Source organism: Diaphorina citri, unplaced genomic scaffold, assembly GCF_000475195.1.
Source record: "Diaphorina citri unplaced genomic scaffold, Diaci psyllid genome assembly version 1.1 scaffold1126, whole genome shotgun sequence".
Taxonomy (NCBI): Eukaryota; Metazoa; Arthropoda; class Insecta; order Hemiptera; family Psyllidae; genus Diaphorina; species Diaphorina citri.
In genome coordinates, this window is record NW_007378555.1 from 59,238 (window position 1) to 80,898 (window position 21,661).

The 21,661-nt window shown below is 39.7% G+C and overlaps 1 protein-coding gene across 1 annotated transcript in view; it reads left to right on the plus strand.

Moving 5' to 3' along the window:
- LOC103514349 (UDP-glucuronosyltransferase 2A3-like) overlaps positions 1–21,661 on the plus strand; it is a 40,945-nt gene that overhangs the window by 6,553 nt on the left and 12,731 nt on the right. Inside the window, exons 3-4 of the mRNA XM_026827348.1 lie at positions 5,363–5,625; positions 9,184–9,500. Of these exons, the coding sequence (XP_026683149.1) occupies positions 5,363–5,625; positions 9,184–9,500 (580 nt within the window). The remainder of the gene's footprint in view (positions 1–5,362; positions 5,626–9,183; positions 9,501–21,661) is intronic.

The following is a 21,661-nucleotide window of genomic DNA, read 5'->3' on the forward strand; positions in this document are numbered from 1 at the left end:
GGTAACATCAATTCCTTCGTGAAAACCAGAGGGCGAAAAAGCCATAAAAACTACAGGGTGACCAAGGTCGATTTGAGAAAATGGTGTGTACCTAAGTTTATTTATTTTTATTTTTTATACGATTTGAGAGCCAGTTCTGAATTTTTGTAGATATCACAACTTTGTGTAGGATAGATAGGTGCCTCCTGTAGGCATTAATTCTAAAAGGACTTTAATATTTTTAATTGTGTTAACTGCAAGAATGCTTGTCATCGTCACAAATTTTGTTCTTCGATTAATCTTGCTTTTTATTCTAAAAGGACTTTAATATTTTTAATTGTGTTAACTGCAAGAATGCTTGTCATCGTCACAAATTTTGTTCTTCGATTAATCTTGCTAAATTCTTTGACATGACTTAGACTCGAACCGTTAGCTTCTAATTCTGAACTTCACTGCGCTAACCACCAGCACCACAGAGGTGGTAATCTTGTATTTCTTTTTCTTTGGTAATGCCGCCACTTGTCGCTACTTGAAAAAAGTAGCTACTCAATTATATTAGGCATTCACAAGGCTGCACCGCGTATTTCAAGCAATGCAGGTCAGAAAAAACTTTACCAGGAATCGAACCCGGGACCTTCTGTGTGCAAGTTTTCCCAACGAGCAAGAGGTCCAAAGCCCCGAAATTTCGACTGGGGCCCAAACTGACGAACTTTTGGGTCACACTATCAACAGCGCCGGAAAACATAAAGTTTGGTATTTCCAGATAAATATGTATGTAGGTACTTTATAATGTTTTCCCCCCTCCCTTTCTTCCTTCTCCATATTCTCTCCCTAGTTCTCCCTCCTTCCCCATATTCTCTCCGTTTTTATTATTATCTATTGTCGTTATTTTGTACCGTACCCCAGTACCTACTCGTGATAAATATTGTTAAATTATTGAAGACGTTCCAACAATTTTTGATCACCCTGTAGATCAGAGTCTCACCAAACGTCACACAAGTCTAGGATTCCGTCAGATGGAGAGAGAGAGAGATGAAGAGAGAGGGAGGGAGAGAAAATTGAGAAAGAGAGAAATGAAATGAAAAAGAGAGAGACAATATCAAATGGGAGCATCAACAGGAAATGAAGAGAGAAAGAGAGAGGGAGGGAGAGAAAATTGAGAAAGAGAGAAATGAAATGAAAAAGAGAGAGACAATATCAAATGGGAGCATCAACAGGAAACATGAGAGAGAGAGAGAGAGAGAAGGAAAATAGAGAAATCGGATAAGAGGGAGAGAGGAAGAGAATGAGAGAGCGTTCCGTTCCGGGTATTATCGGTTTGCTCTCTCTCTCTCTCTCTTTCTCTCTCTCTCTCTCTTGTTTTATATTCTCTTAATAATTTATAACCCTAAGAGCCCTAAACTGTAAAGTTACGACAAACCTAACAAAACCCCACTCATCCCATATTGTCAAGGGTACAAAAAGGTACAAGGTAGGTTACAGGAAGGTCCAAGGTAGATTATACAAAGCTACAAAATGTAGGTAGATCACAAAGGTAAAATGACTGAAAGGTTGATTACAAAATTTCAAAGGTATAGGTAAGAATAGAAAATAATAAAATTGTAAAATTGACACATCCTCTAATTATTTTTCCTCAAGTGTTTTGTCTTCAGTGAAATTGTCACATCCACCAATATTTTCAATTTTCAATCGCATGCTGATGGCTTTTCCCCGTCCCTCTCAGGCTGGTTGAGGTTGGCGGCATCTTCTTACCGAAGCTATTGGTCAGACATAAGTTCTGCAGTGATGTTAAACCCTCTAAAAAATGTCTTTAACGAGCGATCCTCTCCTCCAATAAACATCCAGAAGCTCTAATGTGTGCTAACAAGCTCTCCAGAGAAACAGAGGAGGGAAGACAAGAAAGAGCAGAACCCAAAGATGAAGCAGTGAAGAAGAAGAAGAAGAAGAAGAAGAAGAAAAAATCTGAAAAAAAAAGTTGCATAATAAAGACATTAAAAATCCACCCAGAAAATAAATTTTATCGATCCTGGAGCTTGCGAGAATTACGAAAGTTGGAGAACTTTTGCAATAAAAGAAAACAATATAAATTCAAGAGTTTATTTTAATTTGAATAGAAAGATATAATATGATAACCGGAGGTGGAGATTTATTTGTAGCAAGAAGGGTACCTCAAGGTTCCTTCATGTGCCCATTTTGATCGAACCCTGGGGGTTGGCAGGTATATGAAGCACATACAAATCAAAATCGTTTTTTTATACTTCACCTTTCTGCTTTATGTTCACCTAATGACTCCAACCCTATGATTACCGCTAACGGCGGCCAAACATGCAATTCCCTTGTGTGGTATTAAAAACAACCCCGACAACTTTTAACTCCGGGGGCGGAGCGGGACGGAGTTTTTACCTGGCGGGGATTTTGGATTTTGATTAACCTCCAAGATAATGGCTCTTGTACAGGGTACGAAAGCAGATTGAAATTGTGTTTTTCTTTCGCACTTCTAATTCCAAATAATTATGTTCCAATATGGTTATTAGTGTATTATTTTATTATTATTTAAGGAGTGGGCCAAAATGCTTGGGCCAAGAGTCTTGCTATACCTAAGTTATAGATAGATATGGCTCCCAAGGTTAATAATATTTTAAAATGGGGATGGTTTCCTCCAAAATGGGGATGTTCTTTTTTTTTAATCAAAATCCTTGATATCATTTTAGTATGGATAAATTTTGGTTTTAATTTTTTTTATTATTACTGGAGCCAAATTCCATTTTTTCCCATTATGCTTTTCTTCCCCATTCAAATTTGTCTCCCTCCCTTTTTTCAGCATGCTGGGAAAACTTATTCATATTCCATCTAAATGGTAGGGCGCATGACCTAACTTTTCTTTCAGCAAATAGGGAACGCTCTACGTTTTGGCCTCATTGTCTGGGGAAATATGAGAATGGGTGGGGATATATCAGGACCGAATCTAGGATTTTATCGAGGGGGCCCAGGAGTACAAGGGGGATGATCCAAATTTTCTGAGTCCGCCCCACAGTAAGTCGCAAATAGAGCATACTTTAATAAAATTCTTGTCAAATATCGTTCCCCAATTATTACATCATGTAGATAAGTTTTATGACTTGACTTGAACTCGAACAAGCAACCTCCAGATCAAAAGTCCGACGCATTAACCACAGCACCACTGAGAATGATGTATCCATGATATTATTGGGTGGGGGAGGGGGGGGGGTTAAGCGGCCAAACAGATTACCCGGGACGAACTTTATCATAAACATAGGGCATTTTCGATTCCCGGCCAGGGCTAACTCATTTTAAACGCATGACGTTTGTTCTCGGAGCAAACGTCCTGTCCTCATTCTCTTATAGATTTCGAGACAATAAACCTGCACACGTAGTTGTTTCTTCTTCAAATTTAACACAAATCTGTAACGAACGCCTGGAAAAATGATAGTATTGTAGCTTGAACTTGAAAGCCCAAGTCCGCCTGTAGGTATACCTGCCTAGGTATATGTAGGTACCTAACGTAAAAACGCAAAGTTTTAGAAGCCCTATATAAATTTCCCATGTCTAACTATCCAACCCTGTATATTTGACTTTCACGTACGTCAAATTTATAGTCCTGGTACGAGGATATAGCTCCATTTGTTCCAATTTTATGAAGCACGGATCTGAAGGGAAATTGGTGGGTAAGGTATATTATATTTATTTGTTATTGTTGTTTGTTTCATTCTGTAACTTTAGTTTAATTTTGTAACTTTTGTTTAATTCTGCAACTTTTGTTTAATTTTGTAACTTTTGTTTAATTCTGCAACTTTTGTTTAATTTTGTAACTTTTTTTTTAATTCTGTAACTTTTGTTTAATTCTGCAACTTTTGTTTAATTTTGTATTTTTTTTTTTTTTTAATTCTGTAACTTTTGTTTAATTTTGTCACTGTTGATAATACCTAGATGTAGACTAGAATATACCCTGTCTAGGTGTATTGGGACTATTGGGAGGTGTCTCCCATGATATGACTTTTTCAATGCATTTAACCATTTAGTCTTGTCAGTAAGCGGGTGGGACTATTGGGAGGTGTCTCCCATGATATGACTTTTTCAATGCATTTAACCATTTAGTCTTGTCAGTAAGCGGGCAGTCAAAAAGCGGTCAAGAACTGCAAAAAATGCGGTCAAAATACCTCTGCCTCGTTGTTCCTATGTTAAAAAGTAAAAGTACTTTTTGAGGATTTTTGTTTTGTGAAAATATAAATAGCCTAATATAATCTCAAACCCATTTGTAGGTACTATAACATGTTATCAATGTAGACTAATTTATCTAAATAATCCCATTTTATAGCATACTATGGGATCTATGTAGAAATCTAGATCAGACTTCTGAAGTGCAAACCAAAACCGCAGGCCAATGGAAATAACGTGAACTTTATGAATTGAAGTTTTGTGGCGGCTCCGGTGGAGTGTTGTGTCAACCGGTTGATATTGTCAAGGTCATGCGGCTTTTGAACTATAGGTCGGTTTATCCATCGCATTAATCGGTTAAAGCTCCGGTTATTGTTAATCAGCAGGTTGTCATATTTGAAGAGGTTTGATAAGAGGAACTGTATGTTAGGGCGGTCTCGTGTGCCGCGTCCATTTTAGTTTAGGACTAGGGGGGGAACTGTAAGTGCTAAGGTCTTATCGTCCCTAAAGCGAAGAGAGGAGGACAGGGTAGGAGAAAGCCATTTTTTTTTTCTTTATTCTGGCATCACTATTTGGCTACAGCTGTGAAGACTCTACAACAACTACTGTAAGTTCAATGTTTATAGTCTTTTAAAAAAAAAAAATAGAGGTTCAATTAACATCTAATTGAATCTCTTTTCAGAGAAAAGAGGTTTCGAGATACTGTACAATAATCTCAAGATTGCATCTCTTTTTCGAAAGAAGAGATTTCAGATAATAATTGAAGATTGTGTTAGACAGTATGTCTTCAAAGAAAATATGCTCTAATATGGACTTAATAACGGAGGACAAATTTGCTCATTTCCTGACAAAGAAGAAGAAAAATTCCACTATCCCAACGGTTGGACCATTTTAATTTGGATACACATAAAGTTTTGGACTTGACTTGGACTCGAACCACCAACTTCCAGATCCAAAGTTCAACGCGTTAACGTTTGGTTCCACTACACCATTGAGGTTAATTTTACTGTTTCATTACAAATTTTCATTAGTAAACGGTTTCTTCAAATCAAATTGATCCCAAGGGCAAGGAAAAACTAGACCCTTGACAAATGGGGTGTTCCTTAATGCATGAGCTGTGTTCCAATCCACTCGACCCCGTCAAAATGTGCGTACGAGATTGGGTCTAAAAGTTGGTCAGTCAAAAATCGACCTCCAATGTCCACAGGTTTGCCGCCTCCCTCCTAAGCCCTACACAGTTGAACCTGGCCGGCCTCTACATGATGGCCGACGAAACCCTCGCGGCCATTTTCAAGGCCCCCGAACTTTCCCGATTCATTCGTTCGGTTCTCACCGAGGGCCACAACTTCGATCTGGCCATTATTGAAACGTTCCAGATGGACGTCTTTCTCGGCCTGATACATCGGATGGGGGTCCCGTTCATTAGTGTCACTACCTGTAACCTGTTCAGCTGGAGCGCGGACAGAATTGGTGAGTCTACCCTAATTTGAAGTTCCAAATTTTCCAATAATAATTATTGGAAAAAAACAAAAACTCTAATAATTATTATTAGAGTTTTTGTAACCAAAATTACTCATGAGTAGAAACGATTTTTCGTCAAATAACGTAAAAGGGTTTAGTTCATGGGACGAATTTGAAGTTCCAAATTTCAAAATATTTAGGGTGTATTCGACGGAGGTTAATCTATGTTGTCGAGACAGTGTACGGTTTTAGTCTACGTCGCGTCGATTGATGGCGCCTACTATGTGTGAACACAGCTGTCTTTTCGCCAAACCTTCTAATTTTACTGCTACGAAAAAAAAGTGAAAAATTCATCTTTGAAAGAAAAGATTACTGTGATATGTGATAATCTTTTCTTTCAAAGATGAAATTTTCACTTTTTTTTTCGTAGCAGTAAAACACCTCCTGCTACATTAAGGTGTGTCCAAACATAGTCGACTGGCGGTCGATCGACCAGGTAAATTTATGTTGTCGAGGCAGTGTGGACGGTTAAGTGGACATCGATTGACGGCCGGTCGACTATGTGTGGACACACCTTTAGACTCACGAGGTCTGTGTCGTAGTCATAAAATGCACATCCCGTAGTATGTGCTTGCTGGATTGCAGATCTGAATCAAATCAAGCAGTTGCGAAATTTCGCTGATTGTGCTTTTTTAGTGGTCCTGTAGGTAGGGGTCTTTTTTTTTCGCGCATGAAGCAAAATTCGCAGAATCAGCCTCACAACAGAACTTAGAGTCTTAGACCAAACACAGATCGTGCAATTTTTCAATCTAAGTGCCACCGGGTTTTTGATTCGACCGCGAAATTTATTGCCCTAATTATCTCCGATCTCGTGTTAATTAACCGTAATAAATACTTCAATTAAACTATAGCATACAAAGTAGAGGTAGGAGGTGGGTAATTAGTGCTAGATTATACTTGCGTTTGCTTACAATACTACAAATGCAAGCAGTTTTAGTAAGTCCTTCTCGCCCGGGGCGGATTTTATCCTTAACGGATAATGTTCGTTCTCGGAACGGCTGGCTTTCTCCTATCCTGTCTTCCTTCTCTCATCCATTTCGAGACGATAAGGCCTTAGCAGTGACATCAGTTCCCTCTATCAAACCTCTTAAAAAATAAATAAATACCAAAGTGAAACCAAAAGTCAACTTTTTTTCATTAATATTTAATAATTTCAAGTTTTACCAAGAATACTTATGGTCTTAATCCTTAATCTAGCTTACCTTAACACAGATGTGTCAATACATCATCGGCAAGCACAAAGAGGAAAAAAAGTCCAGGACCTACTCAACTTATTGTATTGGGAATAACTAGCTAATTTATTAATCCAAACATTCTAACATAAATGAATAAAATTAAAACACACTCCGTAGGACAGGACATAAATTACCTACCGCACTTGTGTGAAAATTGTTCTTACCTAGCAGGTACCTACCTATAATCTTTGCACTAGGACCTAGGTATTGGGATGAGGAAAAAAGCTAAAAGAATACCTACACAAAATGTTTTTAATCTCAAAAAAAAAAAAAAAAAAAAAAAAAAAAAAGGTTTAAAATCAAATCAATAATGATCATAAACTGGATATTAAACAAATTAGGTAGGTACAAAGGTATTCTTTAACCATGATCGAATAAACTACGGGCTAAAAAATTCCCGGAGGGACGGACCCAGCTTGTTTTTTCTCAAAATATCTTAATAACAAAATACCTACTCAAAATGAAGCACTGTCACTTTTGACTATGTATTACGAAAAATTACCGTTTTTCCCCTATAATTATTAAATTCGGCTTTACACACCAACGTCCAACACCAAATAAGAAAATGTACCTAACATGGAAAAGAGAAAAAAAAGAAAGTTTAAAAGCACAAACGTACAGACAGACCATTTGGATAAAAACCACTTTTTCGGAATCAGGGGACCCTAAAATGAATTTTTCCACCCATTTCCCGATTTTGAAAATTTGGACCGATTGCAATACTTTCTAATTACTTTGAAGAGAAATACCTAGTCAATAAAAATGTATTGACGTGACGAACTGCCCAAAGTTTGGCTTGCCAAAACGACACAGCACACTAAAGAACTATAAAAAAGTAAAAATCCCAGAAAAGGCACTCTCACTCACCTTTTGCAGCGGCATAATCGACCATTAACGACGGCACAACACACAGATAAAGTCCTAATTTTCTTCCGAACTAGTCACAACTCAAAATTACCACAACTCAGAATCACAACTCTCTTCTTCGGGTCAATCAATCTGGACTAAAGCTGGACTGAGTTTGACTATCAGCAAGAAGTGTAACCTTAGCTGAAATGATTCTACTGAACTTCAGCACTTCACACGTTCGTTATCAGGGGAGGAGGCAGGGTGAGAGTTTTACCAAGTTGGTATTGTTTGAATTTGTTTTACATTGTTTGATAAAAAAAAAATGGTTTGACTTGAGGGAAAATAATGGAAACTTTGAGGTGTAGTAGATGAACCAAATATTATAGGGACTGGTCTTTGCGTCAGGGCAGTGAAAATAAAAGATCTTTTTTGCCAGCCTAGTTAGCTTAGTTGGTAGGATAAAATCCGCCCGGGCGGATTTTATCCTACCAACTAAGCTGATGGGATAATGTTCGTTCTCGGAACGGCTGGCTTTTTCCTATCCTGTCTTCCTTCTCTCTTCGATTTCGGGACGATAAGACCATAGCAGTTACAGTTCCCTCTGTCAAACCTCTCGAAAAGAAAGTAAAAAGTTAGTGCATTCAGATGCGAAAACAATAAGAATTAGTAAACCGAAGCAAAGTACGGGAGATAAAAAGTAGTCATGGTCTAGGCTAGTCAATTAGATTATTTTCTTTAGGCTGTGTTTATGTACAGGGCTGAGATAGGCCATCGTCGGCCTTTTTGCGTGTAAAGTTGGCGGGAAATTCGAATTTTTGATTCTTCAAATCATATGCCATAGACCAGCCAACAATGTTTACCTGCCCAGTGAAAAATTGATAAGATAAGAAAGAATTGTTTAATAAATCCGTGAATCGTATGAAAAAAATATTTTGTAGGATGTAACTCTGTTACATTGTAACAAAAAATGACCTAAGTTCATTTTTTTTTTTCGGACGTCTTGGGCTAGCCACTAAAGCTCAGACCCTAGAATTTCGAAACGTGGCGGAAAAAACAACAACAACAACAACCCATTAAAATTATTTAGATCTAACTCAAACAATAAGAATTAAAACAATCAACTCAATACCTATATAAAACATCCCATCGGTAATTATGCAGAAGTCACGTCCGTGGAAAGGAAAAGCTCCTTTTTGTATTTAACCTAACCCTATAATAACACTAATCACTGCTCTAATTGTGAAAACTCCTTCTTGCGTTTAACCTAACCCTATACTAACACTGGTCACTGCTCGTTTGTGCCATTTCCTTTGGTAGCAATATTCCACGGACGTGACTTCTGCACAAGTACCCATCTCATCTAACGACGAGCCCATTGACAACAACAACTAAGTCTCTTCATTTCATCCTTCCATCTTTCCAGGTCAACCTCAGAACCCGAGCTACGTCCCTACCAACATCGACCTATTCGGCGATCACATGACTCTGATCGAACGAATCAAAAACACCATTTCCCTCCTCACAATGTCCGTGGTTCACCCCCTGTTCTTCCTGGCCAATGATCAACGCATGGCGGAAGCCCAATTCGGGCCGGGCCTACCGCCCCTGGCCGAAATAGCGAAGAATACGAGTCTCCTATTGGCCAATGTTCATTTCAGCCTGAACAGGCCCCGCCCCGTGGTGCCTCAGATGATTGAAGTGGGCGGCCTGCATATTGCCCCGGCCAAACCTTTGCCCAAGGTAATGTAAGGCCGCTACTGATTTTTTTTGAGTACAGTAGAACCTTGATTATTTCAACTAATTGGGACCGAGGAGAGTGAATAGATAGCTTGGAGGGTAGCGCGCCTACCTTGTAAGCGCTAGCATGTCGAAGGTTCGATTCCGACCCAGGATGAAAGTTATCCTGAACGAATAAGGTTCGTTCTTGGAAAGACTGGCTTTCTCCTATCCCGTCTTTCATTTTTTCGGGATGATAATACCTTCGTTGCGTTACAAATCTCCCCGCCTCTCTATCAAACAGAAAAAAAAAAAAAAAATTGCTCAGTTATAAAGACTAGAATTCTATGTTGTACAGGTGTACATACATTGACATTTTATTTAAAAGAAAAAATACTCATTGAGCTGTGAATAGGTTGAGATGGAGTTGCTCCACGCATGAGTTCTTTCAGATATGTGTAAGTGTGTAAGTTTCTAAGGACCAACCCCCTCAAAACTGGGAGTAACTGTGTCCACGTTTCCAGATTAACACCGAAACCGATTAACTTTACCACGTCATAATGAAGTAAACTTCCGTCACTTACCTGTCCATACTAGTCTCTCTCCTGCCATAGTTAGTGTACTTGACATTCTCATACGCGTCATCAATAGACTGGAAACTGGTCAAACTACTATCATTGTCATCCGTCATTTTCCAAATATTCTGCGAAGAAAATAACAAACAATCATTAATGTCTTCACCAACCAGTGTTCAAAGCACGTTGAATGCAACAGTTCCTAATGGATCACTGAAGTTCATCAACGTTGGGTATGATTGGTATTTGGATGGGTGACAATCAAGGAAATTGCATGCTGCTGGCTTTCCCCGGTTCCACTCAGGCTGGGTGAGGTTAATGTAAGGAAGTGGGTAGCTTGTCGTCGAATGGAGGATAAAACCCCCATCATTAAAGATCTTAGCAGCCAGCCTAGTTAGCTTAGTTGGTAGTGCGTCTGCCTTCTAAGCGCTAGGCCGCGGGTTCGATTCCCGCTCGGGGCGGATTTTATCCCGATGGGATAATGTTCGTTCTCGGAACGGCTGGCTTTCTCCTATCCTGTCTTCCTTCTCTTTTCGATTTCGGGACGATAAGACCATAGCAGTTACAGTTCCCTCTATCAAACCTCTTAAAAAAAAAGATCTTAGCAGTTATACAATGATGTTAACCCTCTATTAAAAGTGCTAATATTAGGCAAAGTACTACATACCTCTTCTTGGGCTAACTGTGAGGTCTGCTCCAAGGATAGACTCTTCCTGTAGAGACTGCCCTTCCTGTGTAGAGCCCTACTAGAGGACTCCCCGGTATGATCAGACTCCGTGGACACTGATCTGAAATAGGTAAGGACATTAGTCTGTTTAGACAAGGTGGTTTTATTTCCGGAACGATTTCAACAAATGTGCCCGGAAGAATAATACTGAAAGACTAGAATAGAATATGAGACTGAAAAATCTCCCCAGTCTAAATAAGGTTTGAAGTGTTTGAACTCACTGTGACATAGGACCAATTAGCCAGGGGCCTACTTTTACCCATATCAAAATAATGCTCCCGAAATCCAAAAAATATTCCCAGTGTATATCTCTTCTGCAACGACAAGGTGACAATATGGTCAAAGGTGTGAGGTCACTCTTTCCGTTATAAATGCATTTCCACAATCTACCTCAAAAAAGTCCATTCTTTTTAAATATAGTAAATTTAGCGAATTTATTCCTTTAAAAATCATCCCTATAATACGGGATTTAATTTAACTAAAAACACATGAAAAAAGGAAACCAATAAAAAGAGTACCTAAATTAACTGGCATGGTGGCTCTTCCACTCAAACCTTGTCACAATCCGATCGCAGTGACACAGGGCTTTAATAGCCGATCGTCCTACATATTATCTACCAATAACACTCAAACCTCCAGGGGAGGAACGCGTAACATCACCACCTTCTCCTTTTCCAGGCCACCCCAACATCAAACTGTTCATCAACCACGGAGGTCTTCTCGGCACCACAGAAGCGGTATACGAGGGGGTTCCCCTATTGGGCATCCCCATGTTTGGTGATCAGCCCATTAATATGAAAGCTGTTGAGTTGGCAGGCGCCGGGGTTATATTGGACTATGCCAGCTTGAGTCAGCAGACGATTCTAGAGGGAATTCGGACGGTCCTGAAGCCCGAGTGAGTATTTTAGAACTACATATTATATGCTGACTTAATATGAAAGCTGTTGAGTTGGCAGGAGCCGGGGTTATATTGGACTATGCCAGCTTGAGTCAGCAGACGATTCTAGAGGGAATTCGGACGGTCCTGAAGCCCGAGTGAGTATTTTAGAACTACATATTATATGCTGACTTAATATGAAAGCTGTTGAGTTGGCAGGAGCCGGGGTTATATTGGACTATGCCAGCTTGAGTCAGCAGACGATTCTAGAGGGAATTCGGACGGTCCTGAAGCCCGAGTGAGTATTTTAGAACTACATATTATATGCTGACTTAATATGAAAGCTGTTGAGTTGGCAGGAGCCGGGGTTATATTGGACTATGCCAGCTTGAGTCAGCAGACTATTCTGGAGGGAATTCGGACTGTGCTGAAGCCAGAGTGAGTGTTTTACTTATTTAGAACTTTAAAAATATTTTATGCTGACTGATTGGATGAAATTTATCAAAAATGTTCAACAAATCAAGGGATTTTTTCATTAGATTTTAGGCCCGATAAGGGGTTGCTATGGCGGTATGCGATTTGTTCAATTTTCATGAAATTTGTTGGTAGGTATACAATACATAATTAATTTCTAAAGGTCATCTGCTCATTAAATTTCGAGCTCGATCGAGTCTTTTAGAGTACATTAGGCCTTTTTGTTATGTGAATTTAACAAAGTTCGTAATGTCCACTCCCCAGATACAAGTTCAACATGAGACTACTGCAAGCACAATACAGAGATCGTCCCATGTCAGCCATGGACACAGCAATTTTCTGGACAGAATATGTGATACGGATTTGTTCAATTTTCATGAAATTTGTTGGTAGGCTGTATAAATACATAATCAGTTTCTAAAGGTCATCTGCTAATTAAATTTCGAGCTCGATCGAGTCTTTTAGGAGTACATTAGGCCCTTTTGTTATGTGAATTTAACAGAGTTCGTAATATCCACTCCCCAGATACAAATTCAACATGAGACTACTGCAAGCACAATACAGAGATCGTCCCATGTCAGCCATGGACACAGCAATTTTCTGGACAGAATATGTGATACGCCACAAGGGTAAGTTCTAACTAAATGCATAGAATTCAAAAGGTTATTCTTGGAATAATGGAGCTGTCTTAAATTTTAGCTTTAGCTGAACTCCATACACAAAAAGCCCACTCTGAGGCTTAGGTGTAGGGGCAATTTGCCCCAAGGGATGGGTTAATCTTATACGAATCTGTCTTAAATTTATTTTTTGCTGGACCACTAGAATTAAACCGGCCTCGGTGGCGTACTGATCAAAGGGCTCACCAGATAAACGGAAAGGCGCGGGTTCTATCCCAGCAGAGGCATGGAATTTTATCATTGATTTGAGAATGTTATAGTAAAATGTTATCTGGTGTTGACAGAGAACGATTTAACCTCTCCTAGTGGTTACCTAGTGCCCGATAAAGCCCATTATTATTCTAATCAGCTAATCACCTCGTTTTGCTTTCCTTAAAGTGGCAGAATTCTCCTAGAAGCTCTGAGACATTAGCTTAGGGGAAAAATACCAATGTATGTTTTAAAAACTTATTCAAATAATTCGAAATTTATCCATCAAATTTTCCCCCTGCATACATTACATTACATTGAAATGGGTTTTTTTTTCTGACGAAATTCCTGTATGTGGAGTCCAGAATGTAGGACTATTGCTACCATTTTTTTTCCATCTAACTACTAATATAAATCTGTTTAATTCCGTGTTTTCCCTTTCATTCCCTCAGGAGCTCCTCATCTTCGCACAGCAGCTGTTCACATGCCCTGGTACCAAACGCTCTGCCTAGATGTCGAATTCTCCTAGAAGCTCTGAGACATTAGCTTAGGGGAAGAATACCAATGCATGTTTTAAAAAATTATTCAAATTTATCCATCAATTTTCCCCCTGCATATATTCATTACATTGAAATGGGTTTTTTTCTGACGAAATTCCTATATGTGGAGTCCAGAATGTAGGACTATTGCTACCAATTTTTTTTTTTCCACCTAACTAGCTAACTACTAATATAAATCTGTTTAATTCTGAGTTTTCCCTTTCATTCCCTCACAGGAGCTCCTCATCTTCGCACAGCAGCTGTTCACATGCCCTGGTACCAAGGAGGGAGGGTTGGGGAGTAAGGAACGTATGGGTGTGTCGAGGGGGCAAGTCAGGATGTGAGCTACAGTGAGGGGCTCACCACACCGACAAGTAGGATGAGGAGATTTGGTAAACAGGTAACTATGTGTTAGCCTGGTGTGACCGATTCTCAATCTTGTTAGAACAACTTCTTCAAAGCGAGTGTTTCTGTTGCTGGAGGTCCAGTTTTCAATTACAGGCTTAATTCTCTTAAGTTTATTGGGAATTAAAAGGTTGTTCCACGAGGTTTGCCACATGTTGTGTATAATTTTGGCAACAAGAGGTTTGAAGTCGCAAGCAGAACAAACTAGATGTCGTCCTAGTCTTCATCACCGTTCTGTTAGCCGTCGTGTTCTGCATCAAACTAAGCATCACTCTAGTATTAAGAAAACTGTGTTCATCCAATTCTCCTCATAAAAATAAAAAAGATTAGCTGTATTTATGTTCAAGTCCAATTTTACATTTTTTTCATTTCTACACTTAACAAATGGTTCCATCTGTCAAATTAAAACTAAATCATAAAAAAAAAATCAATTTTTTTAATACGTTGGAAATCAATTAGAATTTCGTTTAATGTCAAATAATATCACAGGTAAAACGAAAAAAAATACTTACATCAGTCTTCGAAATCGTAACACGGAAAATATCCACACACACTCGTATTATGATCAGTTGATCACATTACCCCATTTTAGGAAGTACCTACCTGTATCCATATCAAAATTAGTGAAGATTTTTTTCCCCTTCTGTAAAAATTCGTATCCCGAAAAAATTGCAGCCATTTTCGAAATTAGGGCAGTTCAAGTTCACTTTTTACTTTCTAGGTATTATTTTTCTTTCTTTTTTTGAAAACCCAATTCAAATCAAACATTTTTTGGGGTGAAATTGATACCTACAGCAGGGCTAAGATACCTACCAATAACAATCTTTTGAATGACATTAAAATAGATAAAACGAAATCATTAAAATTATGTAAAATTATAACTCCTTCGGCTTTGTTGTTTCAGTTGTTTTCTTGTTTTGAGAGAAACTAAAAAGAAAATGGCCGCCGCCGACAAAACAACAAAAGAAAAATGCGCATTTTTTCCAACAGTGTTGCCAAGCTGTGAGAACCTCTTCGCAGGCATTGCTAAAAAACCTCTGACAATGAAGTTTTTCATCCTTTATGTTAAGCATTTTGCATACCTACCTGCACACTACAGAAATAATTCCACGGCGTTCATACAAAATTTAACCTGAGGTAGGTACCTACCTATACCTACGCTACGTTGCGTTGGTCAGTAGGTATGTAACTTTGTAGATTTTTCTAGATACCTATCTCTATCTACCTACCTATTCCATTTGAAAAGATGATAAAATTAATTTGTAAAACTACTGGGCTTTAGGTACTAAACGCCCAGAAAATATTTACAAATTAACGGTGAGCTTGAAGTAAAAAAAAATATTGAGAGTAATTCGTGGAATAGGGCCCGGCGAATGCCTCAGAATAATCACTTCCTCCAAACTAAACTTTTTTCGTTCTGACCCCTTTCAGTCTGTTTCTTAACATCCCAACAGAGACTTTTCCATGAACAAGAACTGGCTGCATGTGCATGTGTAGGGTACTCCAAACTGTGTTCTGAACGGGCATGTTAATAGAGTTGCTTTTACCCTGAGATATTCCAGCAGCAAAAATTGGGTTACTTTTGAACGGAGGCATTCCATCATTACCTATCGGGTAGCTTTGGAATTGAGGCAATTGTGGCACTCTATCAGCCATAAGTAGGTTGCCTTTAGATTGAGGCATTTATTTCAAAACGCTTTTTTTTTCTTTTGGATGTGGACTAAAAAAGAACAGTAGCGTAGATAGGAAGGAAAGAGGCCCCTAGTTTCAGCGGCCTCTAGTTTCAATGCAGGAGGCGCCACTGGGTTGGAATATCATGAATGTTGTACGAACTAACCCGGATGGTTGCCATGGTAACATCAATTCGTTGTATGTAAATTTTAGATCAAATCAAACTGGACCTGAATGCAACAGAATGATGGGGTCTCAACCCAACATAAAGTAGGTGGAGATAAGACACTAAAAACTTGGTGTGCACATCATGGCTTAGGGCTGGACTATCCAAGTATCTGGCTCAACACAAAAAGTGATTGTCTACTTTGGAAGATGCTGTCTAGTAGCATTATAAGAGCACTTATTCCAAAACTAAGTACCTAAATCCGCACCAGGCAGGCTTTCCAGGGTAGGTCCAAAGATCAGGGCATTACACCATTTCCGGTTACAGGACCCCCAAAATCCTAACCTCAAAGGATACCCAAGCCCCCTTTGCACAATCTTACCTGACAAAAGCGAAGCCTCGACTTTCCCGTGTAAATCGATCTCTAGGAATGTAAATGTCTCCAACTTCACCACAACGTTCGAACACTCGTCGCAGATCATCGGGAGTCGTTCTGTAAGTCAAATTGTCCACTTTGAGGGACACCATTCCCTCGATCCTAGGGGGTGGACGACCGTAGCTCATTTGACAGGAAAGGAGAAAGAGAGGAGAGGGGCGAAAGGAAAGGAGAAAGAGAGGAGAGGGGCGACAGGAAAGGAGAAAGAGAGGAGAGGGGCGACAGGAAAGGAGGAAGAGAGGAGAGGGGCGACAGGAAAGGAGAAAGAGAGGAGAGGGGCGACAGGAAAGGAGAAAGAGAGGAGAGGGGCGACAGGAAAGGAGGAGAAAAAGGAGGGGAAGGTGGTATGTTCATGTTCACGTTCTCTACACGTACAGAGTACAGAGTGCGAGTATAACTCGCGAAGTCTACATCATATACCAGGGGTAGAATATCATGCAGTGACGGGGGGTGAGGTTTTCAAAAGGGGAAGCTGTGGCACAGAATATACAGACAGTATCATAATTATGTGGCCCTGGCCCATACTGCAGACCCATAGAACTGAGAGCAAAAAGCTCTAGGTATTTATGTATATGTTCTTATTCTTTGTTTACTCTCCACTCCAGTCTGTTTGTAGCCTAATAACTAATAGGTAAGTCTCCTAAAACTTGTGTCACCCTATCGGCTCTCTCTCTCCCCACAAAAAGTTAGAGAAATAGCTTAGGGGATGAAACCATGTATAGTTTTTTTAAGAAAAATAAATATAAACAATTCAATTCTCTCTCTCTCTCTCTCTCTCTCTCTCTCTCTCTCTCTCTCTCTCTCTCTCTCGGCTTGGGTAGGGGGGAGTCTAGATACCTACCTACCTATTCCATTTGAAAAAATGAGAAAATTAATTTGTAAAACTACTGGGCTCTACTAAACGCCCAGAAAATATTTACAAACGGTGAGCTTGAAGTAAAAAAAATATTGAGAGTACCTAATTCGTGGAACAGGGCCGGGCAAATAATCACTTTCTCCAAACTAAACTTTTTTCGTTCTGACCCTTTTCAGTCTGTTTCTTAACATTCCAACAGTGACTTTTCCATGAACAGGAACTGGCTGCATGTGCATGTGCAGGGTACTCCAAACTATGTTCTGAACGGGCATGTCAATAGAGTTGCTTTTACCCTGAGATATTCCAGCAGCAAAAATTGGGTTACTTTTGAACGGAGGCATTCCATCATTACCTATCGGGTAGCTTTGGAATTGAGGCAATTGTGGCACTCTATCAGCCATAAGTAGGTTGCCTTTAGATTGAGGCATTTCATAAGCCCATATTGGGTTGACTTTACTTTGAGACATTTCATCAATCATTATCGGGTTGCTTTGGAATTGAGGCAATCCACCAGCCATAATCGGGTTGCTTTGATGCATTTCACCATTAATTATAACAGGATTGCTTTTAGAAGGAAACATTCCTTCACCAAACATTTTCGGGTTGCTTTTAGACTGAGGCATTCCACCAGCTATAATCGGTTTGCTTTGGAACTCAGGTATTCCATTAATCGGGTTGCTTTTAAAGCGAAGCATTTCATCAGAAATCATCGGGTTGCTTTTGAAATGAGCAATTTTACTAGCAATTATTCTAGAGTTGTTTGGACCTTGTTGCAGAACGCCTCTATTGGGGAAATTATTTTTGCCAATGGTGTTATGACTGTTGGTAGTGTTGGACAGTCTATTCATCATTTGAACGTTATTGTTTAATAGCAATTTTACTAGCAATTATTCTAGAGTTGTTTGGACCTTGTTGCGGAACGTCTCTATTGGGGAAATTATTTTTGCCAATGGTGTTATGACTGTTGGTAGTGTTGGACAGTCTATTCATCATTTGAACGTTTTTGTTTAAATGGAGAAGATTCTTTACATAGTTCTCCAAATCGCTGGAATATTTTCCAATGGTTTTGTTGTTGGTTAAATGGAGAGCATTCTTTACATAGCTTTCCAAATCACTAGCACGGTTGTCAATGGTTTTGTTGTTGTTTAAATGAAGCACAGTTTTCACATAGGTTTCCAAATTCTTCACGTATCTCTCCAAATCGCTGGTCCGATTCTCTATGTAGTGCACTATGACGGAGTCCACACATTCCGTTGTGGAGCAATTTTACTAGCAATTATTCTAGAGTTGTTTGAACCTTGTTGCGGAACGCCTCTATTGGGGAAATTATTTTTGCCAATGGTATTATGACTGTTGGTAGTGTTGGACAGTCTATTCATCATTTGAACGTTATTGTTTATATGGAGAAGATTCTTTACATAGTTCTCCAAATCGCTGGAATATTTTCCAATTGTTTTGTTGTTGGTTAAATGGAGAGCATTCTTTACATAGCTTTCCAAATCACTGGCACGGTTCTCCATCGTTTTGTTGTTGTTTATATGAAGCACAGTTTTCACATCGGTTTCCAAATTCTTCACGTATCTCTCCAAATCGCTGGTCCGATTTTCTATGTAGTGCACTATGACGGAGTCCACACATTCTGTCGTGCTCGTTGTTTCGTAGTACAACTCGATCAGATTGCTCTTCATAGCTTTGACATCACTCGTCATGTTATTTTCCAAACGGTGTATCTCTTCTTTGAATTGTTTGAAATAGGCGTCCACGATAGTTTTGATGCTAGCGTAGGCGGAAGTGTTCGCGTACTTCTTGCGCAGGTTTTTGTAATAGTTGAGTATCTTCGAGTTGAGGAACTCATCGATGAAACCGTTGTGTGATGCGTTGGCGAAAACGGTGGGTTTGTTGGAACTATTCCCGTTTGTTTTGACGGAAGGGTTTTGTACACGATTGTTTCCCAGGACATGGAAAGTGCCTGTTTGGTTTTTGACAAGATTTCCAAGGATCTTCGATTTGTCCAGATTTTGACAACCGGTGGAGTGTTGGTTCGTTGTCGCTTGGTTGATGACCTCAGGGTGTCCATTCTTTGGTATGTCTGCGGTATGATTGGGTTTGCCAGTGAGTGTTGAGATATTGGTTAGATGTGCGATGTTGTATTGCTTGTAGTTTTGGCTGGAGTTCTTGAATGTCCTGAGGTTTGTGAGAGTGGTGCTGTTGATTAGGGTTGATGACCTCAGGGTGTCCATTCTTTGGTATGTCTGCGGTATGATTGGGTTTGCCAGTGAGTGTTGAGATATTGGTTAGATGTGCGATGTTGTATTGCTTGTAGTTTTGGCTAGAGTTCTTGAATGTCCTGAGGTTTGTGAGAGTGGTGCTGTTGATTAGGGTTCTTGATGTGGCACCTGAAACAGAAGAACCTTTTGGGTAAATTGTTTGAGAAACTATTTTCATCTAAAATTTGCATCGACTATTTTTCCTGGATTTAGAGAATTTTGCTCAACAAATCAACACACTGCAGTATTATTTCCTACCACATGATAGAGGCATAGGACTTTTTTTTGTCGTAGGTAATAGGTAGACATTATTAAAATTTTCCTTAATTTGTTATTTTATTTGTTTCTCTTTTGCTCTTTCTCCTTTGCAGTCTGTGCATGGGACCGCTAATTTTGGTTGCAAAAACTCGCTAATATAAGCTCAGACTTTTCGTCAAACCTTAATGATTTCGCATTCATCTTTTCTTTCAAAGATGAACTTTTCAACACCGCTGCACCATTTTTACTTTCTATTTTCCGTAGCAATGAAACACCTACTACATTAGACTCACGTGGTCTACGACTCTACGTCATAGCACGTCCAGCCCACAGCAGATCTAGATTCAATAAAACAGTTGCAAAATTTCGCAGATTGTGCTTTTTTAGTGGTCCTGTAGGGGTCTTTTTTTCGCACATGAAGCAAATTTCGCGGAATCAGCCTCACAACTAGAGTCTTAGACCAAACACAGATCGTGTAATTTTTCAATCGAAGTGCCACCGGGTTTTTGATTCGACCGCGAAATTTATTGCCCTAATTATCTCCGATCTCGTGTTAATTAACCGTAATAGATACTTCAATTGAACTATAGCATACAAAGTAGAGGTAAGGAGGTAGGTAATTAGTGCTAGATTACACTTGCCTTTGCGTACAATACTACAAAAGTAGCAGTTTTAGTGAGTCTTTCCCGCCCGGGGCGGGTTTTATCCTTAACGGAAAATGTTCGTTCTCGAAACGGCTGACTTCTGCCTATTCTGTCTTCCTTCTCTCTTCCATCTCGGGACGATAAGCCGATAAGGCCTGTTACAGTTCCCTCTATCAAACCTCCTAAAAAATAAATACCTAAGTAAATCTAAAAGTCAACTTTTATTCATTAATATTTGATAATTTCAAGTTTTACCAAGAATACTTATGGTCTTAATCCTTAATCTAGCTTACCTTAACACAGATGTGTCAATACATCATCGGCAAACTACCGCTGAACGTCCTGTGGAAATACGAAGGAGCAGAACTGCCCGGCAAACCGAGCAACGTGAAAATCCTGCCCTGGACTCCACAACGCGACATACTCAGTAAGTTCTTCAAAGATATGCAAGCCAGCCTAGTTAGCTTAGTTGATAGTGCGTCTTCCTTGTAAGCGCTAGGCCGCGGGTTCGATTCCCGCCCGGGGCGGATTTTATCCTGATGGGATAACGTTCGTTCTCGGAGGCTGGCTTTCTCCTATCCTGTCTTCCTTCTCTCTTCGATTTCGGGACGATAAGACCATAGCAGTTACAGTTCCCATCGTAGGCTTTCTCCTATCCTGTCTTCCTTCTCTCTTCGATTTCGGGACGATAACTAGCAGTTACAGTTCCCTCTGCTTTCTTCCACCTGGCTTCCTTCTCTCTTCGATTTCGGGACGATAAGACCATAGCAGTTACAGTTCCCTCTGTCAAACCTCTTTAAAATGGTTCGATTCCCGCCCGGGGCGGATTTTATCCTGATGGGATAATGTTCGTTCTCGGAACGGCTGGCTTTCTCCTATCCCTCTCTTCCTTCTCTCTTCGATTTCGGGACGATAAGACCATAGCAGTTACAGTTCCCTCTGTTAAACCTCTTTAAAAAAATTCCTTCTCTCTTGATTTTGGGACGATAAGACCATAGCAGTTACAGTTCCCTCTGTCAAACCTCTTAACAAAAAAATACATGTGTTTTTTTTTTTTATCCTGATGGGATAATGTTCGTTCTCGGAACGGCTGGCTTTCTCCTATCCTGTCTTCCTTCTCTCTTCGATTTCTCTAGCAGTCACAGTTCCCTCTGTCAAACCTCTTTAAAAAAAAACTTGATATTTGCATTCGCTTAAAAAAGTACAGTTACGGAACGGCTGGCTTTCTCCTATCCTGTCTTCCTTCTCTCTTCGATTTCGGGACGATAAGACCATAGCAGTTACAGTTCCCCCTGGCTTTCTCCTATCCTGTCTTCCTTCTCTCTTCGATTTCGGGACGATAAGACCATAGCAGTTACAGTTCCCTCTGTGTTCCTATCCTGTCTTCCTTCTCTCTTCGATTTCGGGACGATAAGACCATAGCA